The 12,736-nt window shown below is 49.7% G+C and overlaps 1 protein-coding gene across 7 annotated transcripts in view; it reads left to right on the top strand.

Moving 5' to 3' along the window:
- Positions 1-12,736, top strand: part of DOCK3 (dedicator of cytokinesis 3) — a 229,446-nt gene that overhangs the window by 200,704 nt on the left and 16,006 nt on the right. For all 7 annotated transcript variants that reach the window (XM_061573883.1, XM_061573882.1, XM_061573884.1 and 4 more), the window contains 9 exons: positions 1,429-1,533; positions 2,588-2,729; positions 5,075-5,241; positions 6,005-6,091; positions 6,660-6,836; positions 8,250-8,333; positions 9,966-10,085; positions 10,820-10,920; positions 11,020-11,119. In XM_061573883.1, coding sequence (XP_061429867.1) covers positions 1,429-1,533; positions 2,588-2,729; positions 5,075-5,241; positions 6,005-6,091; positions 6,660-6,836; positions 8,250-8,333; positions 9,966-10,085; positions 10,820-10,920; positions 11,020-11,119 — 1,083 coding nt within the window. The remainder of the gene's footprint in view (positions 1-1,428; positions 1,534-2,587; positions 2,730-5,074; positions 5,242-6,004; positions 6,092-6,659; positions 6,837-8,249; positions 8,334-9,965; positions 10,086-10,819; positions 10,921-11,019; positions 11,120-12,736) is intronic.

The following is a 12,736-nucleotide window of genomic DNA, read 5'->3' as shown; positions in this document are numbered from 1 at the left end:
AGGAGACAGCCCCGTTCGGCTCTCAGGACCCCCTTTTTAAATCCTTTATATTAAGTTCGCTTGCTTGCGTGCTTGCTTGCTTGCTTAGGACCGTGCAAATCTTTCGGTCGTTTTTTAACCCACTTCCCGTGATCCAATCGAGCTGACATTTTCCACACAGACTTGTTGTGCCAGACAATTAATGTTCGTGAAAAAAAATCCCAAAATTTTACACTTTTTAGGCAAAAAAAAATTATTTTACATATATTCAAAATAACTCATTCTTGGCTTTGGCTGAACGTCAGAGTGTAAGAGCCCAGAGCGTAACCCCTCCACAGGCCGTGGCGGAGTAGCGCAGTTGGTAGCACCCTCGCTTCCCATGCCAAAGGTCGCGGGATCGATCTCCGCGTCCTCCACAGGCGAATATATTTTTAAATCCTTTATATTAAGTTCGCTGCCACGCATATAAAAGATTTAAAGTGAAAAACTTTGTTTTTACGGGTTATACTTTTTATCCCCTGAGCATGGCCTCTCTCGGCCACGCCCCCTTCGGGATCTGACCAGAAGGTTCTGGGGCCTTCCACCACGTGTCCTTCTCGTCACCTGTCAGCCCCCCTCGTAAAGTCACGTAGGTAAAAAAATGAAATTAAAATAAATAAAAAATAAATACATAAATCACGACGTTTCGGAGGCAACACAAGTCTCCGTCATCAGGTGGGACCTTCACAGCCAGATTTGCTGCATCAAGTGAGGCCGGGATTCCAAGATGCAAGTTCTTAAATACAAGTTAAGGGGGAGGAGAGGAGGGGGAGCTTATCAGAATGTGGTAGCCAATGAATGGAACGTATTGGGAGGGGGGGGTGGGGATAAAAGAGAGCACGAGGTGTAAGTAGACGTAGACGTGAACGTGTTTGTGCGCAAGCCCCTGTTGGTGCACATGATGACATATTGGAAGGGGGGGGGGCTAAAAGAGAGCACGAGGTGTAACTGTACGTGGACCTGTTTGTGCGCAAGTACCTGTTGGTGCACATGATAGAAGAGAACGAAATGTCCATGTTGTTTTTACCAGTGTTGGCTGACAATCCCCTCCTTGTCACGTGCTGTGACACGCACAGTTCCACTCATTTCTCAGTAGCTGGCACTAACGGCGTAGTGACTCAATATACGTCACTACATCAGGGACGAAACAGGTGGACTTCTCCACAAATCTGGCTGTCGCCTGATGAAGCTAGTTACTGGTGAAATGTCGTACTCAGATTGTAAATGTTGTGGCTTGGCTCTAAGTGACGAATTGGCACGTTCTGTGTACATGACAACCTATAACTAGTTGGCCGTGTCGGGTGGTGGCGGGTTTTAACGACACATTTATATATTTACGCGATCTAATCCAAAAAACCTCTATTATGCATAATAATGTATTTTTTTGGGGTGTGGGGTGGGGGCCGTTAGAAAACGGAGGCGGCTTACTACGACAATATCATCGAGCAGCAACGCCTGGAGCCGGAGTTCTTCAAAGTCGGCTTCTACGGGAAAAAGTTCCCTTTCTTCCTTCGGGTGAGTTTTTGTTTTTCCTTTCTTCACGATGTGTGCACGGCCCCCGCCGATCTCGGTGGAAGTGCGCCGCAGGCTTCTCGCCAACGTCGGTGACGGACGAACGTTTGCGTCTGTTATACGACGCTCCTGTGCTGTCGTACGGAGACACGGAGTTTGCGTTGCTGATGCACACTCCTGTTCGGATCAGGGCGGTTATGGTGCCTCGTTTGTTCGTAACCCGTGGTCTGTGTTCAGAATAAAATGGGGATTTGCGCGACGAGTGTGGTGTTTGTTGAGAAGCGGCTGTTAAGAGTGCCGTGCGCAACATCTGTTCAACACAAGGGGTTCATCCGCTTCCTGCCATGTTTGTTTTAGAGTGAGGGAATTTCTGTAGCTCTCCAAAGTGTTTTCGGGACGTACCGACTGTATCGCGCCGCCGGCCGCCGCTGGTGTTTGAGGTACAAGCAAGACGCAGAGATGTGTACGAGGCACGCGGCCATTTGTGCACATGCAACAAACCGTCAGGAGCGTTCCCTGAAGCATCGCGCTGTGCGCCTATGCAAAATTTGCCCGTGTGCTTTTAACACATGTTTGTATTTTGTCATCGTGGGGTGTTGAGTCAGCCCATCATCACCAATGGGGTCAATAATATCGGTACCGCCTTCTGGGGAAATCAACGGTGGTTGTTCTATGGGAGACAGACTATCTCCCACCACAGAAACGTGGAATTTCCACCACCGACTCTGCAGGGTTGAGAACAAGAAATAAACACTCATGCCTCTGCTCTTTTTTGAGTAGGAAATCACGTTAGCCCGTCCTTTTTTTTGCGCGTGTGTATGTGCATGCCTGCGTGCGTGCGGGCGTGCTTGTGTGCATTTGCGCTTGTGTGTGTGCATGTGTGTGCGTGCATGCATGTGTGCGTACGTGTGTGTGTGCGTGCATGCGTGTGTGTGTGCATCCATGCGTGTGTGTGCATGCGTACGTGCGTGTGTGTGCCTCCGATCGTGTGTGCGTGCACGTGTGTGAGTACGTGCGTGCGTATGTGTGCGTGCATACTCGTGCGTGTTCTGTTCAGAACAAGGAGTTTGTGTGCCGGGGCCACGACTACGAGCGGCTGGAGACGTTCCAGCAGCGCATGCTGAGCGAGTTCCCGCACGCCGTGCCCATGCAGCACGCCGGCCAGCCCGATGACGCCACCACGCACGCCGACGCGCAGTGTACGCAGCGGCACCAGCGTCTCCACCAGCGTCTCCACCAACATCCCCACCGCCATCTCCACCGCCATCTCCACCGTCATCCCCACCGCCATCCCCACCGCCATCTCCACCGCCATCCCCACCGCCATCTCCACCGCCATCCCCACCGCCATCCCCACCGTCATCCCCACCGTCATCCCCACCGGCATCTCCACCGCCATCTCCACCGTCATCTCCACCGCCATCTCCACCGACATCTCCACCGGCATCCCCACCGGCATCTCCACCGTCATCCCCACCAACATCTCCACCGTCATCTCCACCGGCATCCCCACCGCCATCTCCACCGTCATCCCCACCAACATCTCCACCGCCATCTCCACCGTCATCTCCACCGTCATCTCCACCGCCATCTCCACCGCCATCTCCACCGGCATCTCCACCGCCATCTCCACCGTCATCCCCACCGCCATCCCCACCGCCATCTTCACCGCCATCTCCACCGTCATCCCCACCGCCATCTCCACCGCCATCTCCACCGTCATCCCCACCGTCATCCCCACCGACATCTCCACCGTCATCTCCACCGTCATCTCTACCGGCATCCCCACCGGCATCTCCACCGTCATCTCCACCGCCATCTCCACCGACATCTCCACCGCCATCTCCACCGCCATCTCCACCGCCATCTCCACCGCCATCCCCAATAGCATCCCCACCACCATCCCCAGCAGCAGTAGCAGCTACACAAGCAGCATCCATCATTTGTTGACGTCGTTATATTTTACGAGCAGCGCACAAATGATCCCTCGTGCATGAATGTCAATGGAGGTGTTTCTCCGTAGCTGTTTTGGAACTCTCCCACTGTTGCACACAGCAACAGCATCTAGGCACTACCTACCGCGGTGGCACATTTTAACTACCGCGCCTGGTATGGAGGAGGTTGTGGGTTCAATCTCAACCCTGACTCCTGTATATTTGGAGTTTACATGTCTCACTCCCGGTGGTCGCGTGGACTTTTTTATCCGGGTCCTCCGGTTTTTGTCTCTCACATTTATAAACATGCATTTCGAATATTTGGCTGCGATACATTCCCACGTGATAATCCACTTAGTTATATAATTTTTAGTCAGGTCGCTTCTGAAAAAAAGCTATATAGCTTAGTGGGCCTTTACCTGATTTATATGGGATGCTGCCACAGTGTAGGAGTTAGCACGCTGTGCTTGCAATTAAACGGTAAACCAGTTGGATTCGATCTCTTGGCACGGCAGTTGAAACAATGGTGCAAGTTTGTAGTCTGGCCACTGTGGTAGAGTCGGCCAACATCCCCTCTGCACCTCCCTCGTAAGGAGGCCCCTCTGCCAGCAGTGGCGTTAGCAAAGCAACTCCAGGGCTGCACCTTTACCGAATGCATATCTACACACGCATATTAAACTGCCAGTCTCTATACAACACTGGCACGGTGACTACTCGTGATCAGAAGGTCACGTCTTCAAATCCTGCTCAAGGATGGACCATCTGTGATTGATAAAATGAGTACCACGTTGCGAAGAGTCAACGGTGTTCTATGGAATGCCTCGCCCCTGTCCAAGGAATGTGTAATTTCCACCAATGGCTCAGGGCTGTAAACGGGAGACGAGAAAAATCTTATTTGAGTGGAGACTCCACTTTGATGTTTTTGACCGCACCCCGCTGCTGCCTCTGGCTCCAATCTTAATTGCATCTGTCTCAGTCTGTGATATATATATATATACACAGGGCACACATATATATAATGCCTATTTACGATGCCGTTCATCACGGACGCTCTGACAAATTGTACGACCTGGCGCACAACCGCGCGTAGTTTTACCGCGCAGTCCTGGCGATGGCACGTTGCGATGTCGCCTTCCCATCGACACTTCACAGCACTCACGTGGGAGGGTCACAACGAGGAGAGATTACAGATTGCAGATGGGGGTTGGGGGGGGGGAGACATTTGAGGACAAGTGGTGAACGTTTGGCATTAGCAACTTCACCGTGCAACGGGTGGCAACGAAGCGGCTTATCACGTGGAAATGTAGAGCAGCCAAATACTCTAAACGCGTCTTTCCAAATGTGGAGGGGAAAAAGCCGCAGAACCCGGAGGAAAATCCATGGGGAGAGAGAGACACGCAAACTCCAAATATACAGCAGGCATCAGGGTCGGGATCGAACCCACGACCTCCTGTATGTCAGGCGAGGTAGCGAACATCTCGCCACAGCGCGGTGCCTTGCAGGGCCGCCGCGCCTTTTAGTAAACATTCACCGTGCTGGCCCTGCCGGCTTCATGACGCCTCTCGTGTTGCCGTTGGTTTGCGTCTCCCTCCCGCGAAACCGCCGTGCAGATATCCAGATTTTTGCCGTCTCCCCGGTGCCGGGCGTCTCGGAAGTGCTGCGCAACGAACGCATACCGGAGAGAATCAAAAGCTTCTACCGCGTCAACAACATCTGCAAATTCCGTTACGACCGGCCCCTCTACAAAGGCACCAAGGACAAGGAAAATGAGTTCAAGGCAAGATGAGTAGCGTTTTCTTGTCTGTGAGCCCGGGAGCATCCTAAAAAAAAATAAAAAATTCCGTCAAAAATAAATAGGCCGGTGGATGGGTGGATAAATATATAAATGCTGACAGTGCCCATCAATCAGCTGTGAGACCAGGCCTCCGAGGTGGAGGCCGATCAATCTGACTTCGATCGGAGAGTCACCCGCTCGTTTTATTGGATCTGCTGTGGCTGCCCGGGTGAGGGCCTTATTCACATCGTCTCCCCTGGAGTGGCAGCGGTGGCATTTCGCCTCGCCAAGGGAGGTGAAGAGAGGCCACGGCTCGTAACTGACCACACCGGCCCCACCGTGTGTGGGCCGGGCTACGCTGGAAACAAAATGACAATGATGATGGCCGTAAATTATTGTGCCGTTTCACGGGGATTCGGACGCACGGGGTGTGTGCTCCATTTCCACTTGTGATTGAATAAACCGCTCAGCCTGTCAGCGTCAGTAGAGGCTGGCTTTGAGCCTGGTCCTACGGGCCAATAGATGAATATCCCGTGAGATGTTATTCACGTAGATTTACTCCAGGAGAAAAAGCAACTGTAGCTATGTTAGTAAAATCTGCATGGTATTTGAATAACACCGAATATCTTCCAATCGGTTCATCTGATTTGAACCCACTGTATTGTGAATAATATTTTGGAAATCTACGATTAATTCTTGTTTCATAAATATGAAACTAACAGATATTAAGTCCTATAATTGTAATTTTTTTCTTTTATAATCACAGAATCTCTGGGTTGAACGAACCACATTAATTCTCAAGCAGCCTCTGCCCGGAATATGCCGTTGGTTTGAAGTTGACAAGAGGGAAGTGGTGAGTCTAAAAATTATTAAATCCGTCGTACCTTGTTTTGTTTTAAACGAGGTGTGGTGTTATTGTGGTTCCATAATAATACCTCTCTTTCGACAGTGCCAGGCCAGCCTGGCGCAGGTGAGGAGGTGCCAGATGGTTTTTCCACTGCATAAGCTGAGCCATGCCGCTGACATTACACAGCAACGAGTCGAGACGCATGTAGATGCTGCGGTGACGCTGTGTCCCTGCAGTGTACTGACTGACATCTCACACAGTGAACGTATCATAATCTCCGCCTCTGGTCCTGCTTGGCCTCGAGCGAGGTTCAGCTGTATTGCTAAGCCAGGATATCACGGTTTGGGTGCTCGCTCGGTAATGCAAATAGCCAGTGGAAAACCACTCGTATAAAAGGGAGCGCCCTGAGTTGGCTCGGCTCAGATGCACCAGTGGAAAAGAGAGGCGTAGGATAGAGGACGACAACAACCTTGAGATGTGCTGCATGGGAGGTGCGGTACAAATGTTACGTGACGGCTACGACAACGACGATGATGAAAATTATGCTGATGATTCGTTGCGCGGGCGATCGCAGGCGGAAATGAGCCCTCTGGAGAACGCCATCGAGGCGGTGGAGAACAAGAACACGGAACTGCGGCTGCTCATCGGGCAGTACCGCACTCAGCCTCCACACAACCTCAACCCCCTGAGCATGTGCCTCAACGGCGTCATCAACGCGGCCGTCAACGGAGGCATCGCCCGATACCAGGAGGTCCCAATTCACCTTCAGCGCACCATCCGCGATGCGCCGCAGTCCGGATCTCCGCGTCTTAGCGTCGCCAGTGGGGCCTAACCCCATCGTAAATTACGTCGTAGGATCGGATGGGTGGCGGCTGGGCCCAGTTGTAGCTCGTTCGCCGCTCGCTGCACGGCTTCGCGGTTATAGACGCAGCGGCCGCTCTCGTTAATCCTGCGGGTGTGAAATGTAACTGGTGTGTCCGTGCAATCGCTTGCACACGCTACTGATGGCGAAAGGGCCTCGATTGAACTCTCGAGATACTCGCCGACCCCCACCAAACGTGGCGGTGCCAGTCGATTAAACGTGGTGAACCCGTTTATACTCAGTTCAACACGTAGGCTTTCGCGACCAATATTATCCATAATAGAGGGGTTTTTTGGGGTTCGAACGCATAAATATAAATGTGTCGTTAAACCCGCCGCCACCCGACACAGCCAATTAGTAAGGTTTGTCACGTTAACAGAACGTGCCAATTCATTACTAGTTCAGCACACCGGTGTGTTGGAGAGTAAACCCACAACATTTACTATTCGAGCACAACGTTTCGTCAGTATTTACAAACAGCCTGATGATGTTAGTTTGTAATTACTGGCGACACAAAGCACTCGAATTGTAAATGCTGTGGGTTTACCCGTTTATGCTGACGGGCGAACAGAGTCGGGGCGGATTGAATAGACGCGACCGACATTTCAAGTGCTGTGCTGGGAGAACGAATTTACAGCGTGCTAACCATTTATACCCGGGGCAGCATCTCTTTACAGTCTGAACAGAATTATTTAGCAAAATAAGAAATTATACTGGTAGGAACCTCCTGGTTACACCAGCCCACAGGGGATTATTGTGTCCGTCCGTCGCGCATCCCAACAATGGGAGGGGTGGGGCTGGGTGGAGAGGGGAGGGTGGGGAGTGGCTGGGTGGGGAGGGTGGGGAGGGGCTGGGTGGGGAGGGGAGGGTGGGGATGGGCTGGGTGGGGAGGGTGGGGCTGGGTGGGGGGTTGGAGGGGTGGGGTGGGGCTGGGTGGGGAGGGGCTGGTCACCCCGTGGTGCCCTTAAACGTTTAACCTACTCACGCCGGCTTGTGCCCGCCCTCACAGTCGGGCATATTTGCGGAATACACCACGCCGCCGTTGACCCTGGCCATTGACCGAGCAACCCAACGTTCCTACCAGCTCCCTCCACAGGAATGTGTTGAAAAAACGTAGGAAAATAGACAACGGAATGCACCTCGCCGTGCTGATTGCCCTTGTTGTAAAACCCTGACGCTGAGCGTCTGCGCTATGGAGGTGACGGCTGTAATTGTTATTATCTTGAGTCACGGGTGATGCGTGGCTTAAGTGAAATCGGTTTAATTAAAGGTGGGTTGTTTTTTTTCTATGTCACCCGAAAGGCATTTTTCGACAAAGAGTACTTGACAACCCACCCAGAAGACGTGGAAAAGATTGGCCGCTTAAAGGACGTGATGCTTGAGCAGGTACGATATCGCTGTTGCTCATGGGCGGGAGGGCGGCGCTGCGGTAACACTCCTGCCTCGCAGCAACAAGGACCTAGGTTTAATTCCCAACTCGGATGCATTTCTGCGTGTGGTTTGTATGTTCTCGCCCCGTTCTGCATGGGATTCCTCCGGGGGTTGTCTACTTACATCCTTGGGGCTCGCCTCAGTGCTTCCTCCCATGATCCAATAAAACGCACAATGGATCTGGTATTGGCCTAAGATCCCAAAGCTGAAAAATGTCCTGCAATTTACTTTATTGAGATGACCAACAGTTTAATTATGATAACAATTAAAAGTGCACTATTATGTACGATATAATTATTTCATTGGGTCTTGGGGCCATCCCAAGACCATCAAACAAAGACGATCACAGCATCGCGCTCTTTCAGATGCGCTTCTGCGGCCGTCTGGAATGCTCTTCCTTCCGATATTAGGAAGTGACTGGAGCTGTGCACGTTTAAATCTACATCGAAAACGCATTTCTTTAGAATTGCTTTTTTGTGTTTAGTTTTTTGTCCTTCCCCCGCACCTCGGAGTAGCACGGTTAGCGACATATGGTGTGAAAGAAACTTACTTACATAGATGTCCTACTGTGATGTTCTTTCACGAGTGGTGTGATTCCTGTGGCCAGCAATTCATATGCAGCGTTGTCTCACCAAATCCATTCCTAAGATAAGTATTCAGACGCATTGGAAATTAGTCATTTGGCTCACCGTTGTGTCGAGCAATTGGTATGGGAATTTAAAAGAATCAATCAATTCATTGTTCAGATTGCATTTTAATTTATTTTAACTGGTGCCTCAAGAATCTAACCAAAGTTTTCTTTTCGGGCAACTCCATTGAATCAAGCATTGTCACTGGGACTCAATAGATAACAAGAGTAAATTTACACCATTGGAACCTCATTTGCCAGTAAAAAATATGATAATTGTTTTTTTACCTTTCTATCTGGCAACAAAACTGACACCTTTTGGCGTCATCTGGTCCAACTTATGTGAGACTAGGCTCTAAGGAAAGCTGTCTCGGGTGTGGACCAATCAACTTCAAGGACAGTGCATACATTATCAGAGTTATGTTTTTTGTTTGCATTATGACTGCAGGTATTGTGGTCTATGCAAACATGACTCCTTGTAAAAAAGGTGTCAGTTTTGTTGCCAGATAGAAGGGTAAAAAAACAATTATCATAACAAGAGTAAATATGTGGCGAACAAAAGAAAGCTCGCCAAAAGAAAAATGGGTGGACAGTTTGTTTGTATCGTTTGAGACGATAATTATGGTAAGTACGGTTAGGTGACTGGCAGACCCACCACTTGTACATCGGGTCACCACCTTCCCTAGTTTTCCCAGAATCATCCTTGCCCGACCACCTTTGTCTTTCCTCTGCCGATATTTACACTCCATTCTAGCTATTTCATTCAGGCTAATTCGGCTTGGGTTGAGTCCCAGGACCGGTTCAGACATTCGTCACCAATGTTGGCCACGAGTGGGAGTCGAACTTGTGTCGCTCGGTTCGTCGCCCGGTGCAATTAACCCCTACATTTCTGATCTCCGCGATTCACACACTAGCACACACGCGCGGTCCACGTGACGAGCCATTGCTGTTCCGTCCAGGTGTACATCCTTGGGGCTGGCCTCAGCGTCCACGAGCGATTTGTACACCCGGAGATGCGGCCCCTACACCGCAAGCTCCTGGAGCAGTTTCAGATGATGAGAAGCAGCCTGGCCAGTCAGGTTTGTTCGTTCTATCCACCACCGGAGTTTCCCGCCACGTGCACCATTTAGTGGGAGCATTTGAACACATTTCAAGCGTGCCACTTACCGCCACGCCACGCTACTTCCCCACTCAACAAGCACGCGAACAAGTCTCAGCACGGGCAGGAGGATATCGGAGGGTACAGGTGGCAGCAGCTTTGGCCCAACCTTTTGGAAAGTTTAAGCGAGCCGTATAATGACAATAATTTGGTCTTTTGCGCCATTCTCATAGCGCAAGGCTATATCACTAAGGAGCGATATTTCACAGTCCGAGTCACGTCTGCCAGGCGCGGGCGACGTTGCTGCATTGTTTATTTTATTACCCAATTAAGTCATTTGTACAGAATTTTTTAAAGGTAGTAAATTTGACACCAGCAAACTTTACCGTTTCTTTTTTTGGAATAACGTCACGGATTCGTGACGTCCAGTGTGAACAAGACGGCTCTCATGCGTGGTAAATTACACCCGCAGTGTTAACCAGGGCGGCCCTCGAGCTTGAACCACGAACCTCTGCGACAAGCGGCCAACGCACCACCGCTCGGCCATGTCACCATGCACACAGCTCCATGAGCACAAGCGGGTCGTGTTTAATCGCGACCCGATGCGTCGCGACATGCCTCCAATTAACATTGGGTGTTAAAATGAAAAGAAATCTCCACGCATTTACAGCACTTACTGAATTACTTCTTTTCTCTTTTGTTTTCCACATTCAGGACTTAATGTCCATGGGCAGAATCAGTCCGGCGTTTGCCGCAAGCTTGGGCCAACCCAATGTGTTTTCCCCAAACAGCATGAAGATCTTCAACCGACAAAGGTCAGTATGGGTCAGCGATTCCGCGCTTGAAACTCAGTCCTCGGCGGCTCGTTTCCGGTCATCGTCCTTACAGGAGGCTGTGTTTTTTGCACCTTGCAGCTCGCTCAGCCTTCCAGGATCGAATCGCGTTTCATCATCTTCACTGTCGTCCCAGGCTTCTGCCGAGACTGGGAACATGGCAGCCCTCTCCGACAGCCTGGTACGTACAGTAGCGCACCAACGAACGCGGTCACCGCCACGTCCCTCGTTATTTGTCGATGTCACTATGTTGACGCACGTCACAAGCCAAGGTTGCAAGCGTCAATGCGTCCGTTCTGTCCGTTCCGTGGTGTCACGATAACTGACCACCAAAGATTACAAGTCCGTCAGCCTATGGGACCCTTTGAACTTACTTTTCCAACTGCGTTTGTTGAAGCAGACAAATTGCACCGCCGGTTTTTACTTTCTAAATTTCATCACCATCGTTTGTGTTGGTCCAAAGGGCCCATAAGCTGATGCACCTAAATGTGTGTGTTTTAATGTTTCAACTAAGATTGAAAACGATAATGCATCATGTCTGACAGTATACCCATTAATTCGTCTGCCTGCCTGTTTGTCTGTTGGGGGGTTCCCAATTACTCTCATCAAGCTGCGAGGGTGTTATAAGCACCCTTAGAAGAATAGCAAAACACAGCAGAGCTCTCACATCCATGGAAATGGGGTGGGAACATGTCAGAGGGAGGAGAGGAGGCAAGGAGGGATTAGTTGAGAGGAGGGGCCAGGGAAGGTTGGAGGAGGAGCAGGGGGAGGAAGAGAGGGGGAGGAGAACAAGACGGTGGCCGAGATTTGGAGCACTACGTGTGAATAAAGAGAACCCTTCCCCGTATCATCATCATTAGACCTCATTTGCCAGTACCAAAATATGATAATAGGGTTTTTCACCTTTTTTCTGGCAACAAAACTGAAACCTTTTTACGAGGATTCATGTCTGCATTAACCACAATACTTGCAGTCAAAATGCAAACAAAAAGCATCATATGATAACACTGGTCAAAACACTTTGTCTGGCATAAGTTATTCCAACGGTTTTAAGGTAATTTTGGGGTGCTGATTCCAAATATGGCATCAGTTTGTATCTATCACATCAGGTTTTTGAGATATCAAATATTGCATTTTCAATAAAAACTGCAGAAGAAAAATATTAAATATATGTGGATATCTACATAAAATGCTATTATAAACACACCATCCTAAAAATACAGCACCATATTTTAACACTAAAGCAGTCACTGACTCGCAACAACTTGCAAGTGACAGAGTTAATTTCTGGTAAAATCAATGAAAATGGGGTATGCCGATAGCATAAAAATGAGATGTGATAGAGCAAATCTGAGATCAGATTTGGAATCAGCACCCTGAAATTAGTCTAAAACAGCTGCAAAAGTCCAGGCCAGAATTTTTTTTTTTGTTGACCAGTGTAAAATATGCATTGTCCTTGAAACTGATCGTGGCATATTATTAGTATGCCACGATGCTCACCCTAAGCCCTCATTACTGTGATAGTGCATTGTCTTTGAGCTGTACGCCTTTTGGCGTCCTCTGGTCGAGCACCAATTGGGTCGAGGCTCAAAAGAAAGCCGTCCCTTGGTGTGGACCAATCAGTTTCAAGGACAATGCATATATTATCATAGTATGTTTTTTGTTTGCATTTTGACTGCAAGTATTGTGGTTAATGCAGACATGAATCCTTGTAAAAAGGTTTCAGTTTTGTTGCCAGAAAAAAGGGGAAACCCCCTATTATTATAACCTTCCCCGTATGTTGTGCCTCTGTGTTCTT

This window comes from Lethenteron reissneri, chromosome 54, assembly GCF_015708825.2.
Source record: "Lethenteron reissneri isolate LAM-NWPU_2019-01 chromosome 54, ASM1570882v1, whole genome shotgun sequence".
Lineage (NCBI taxonomy): Eukaryota > Metazoa > Chordata > Hyperoartia > Petromyzontiformes > Petromyzontidae > Lethenteron > Lethenteron reissneri.
Note: the sequence above shows the minus strand (reverse complement) of the source record. Positions and strands in the feature narration are given on the sequence as shown.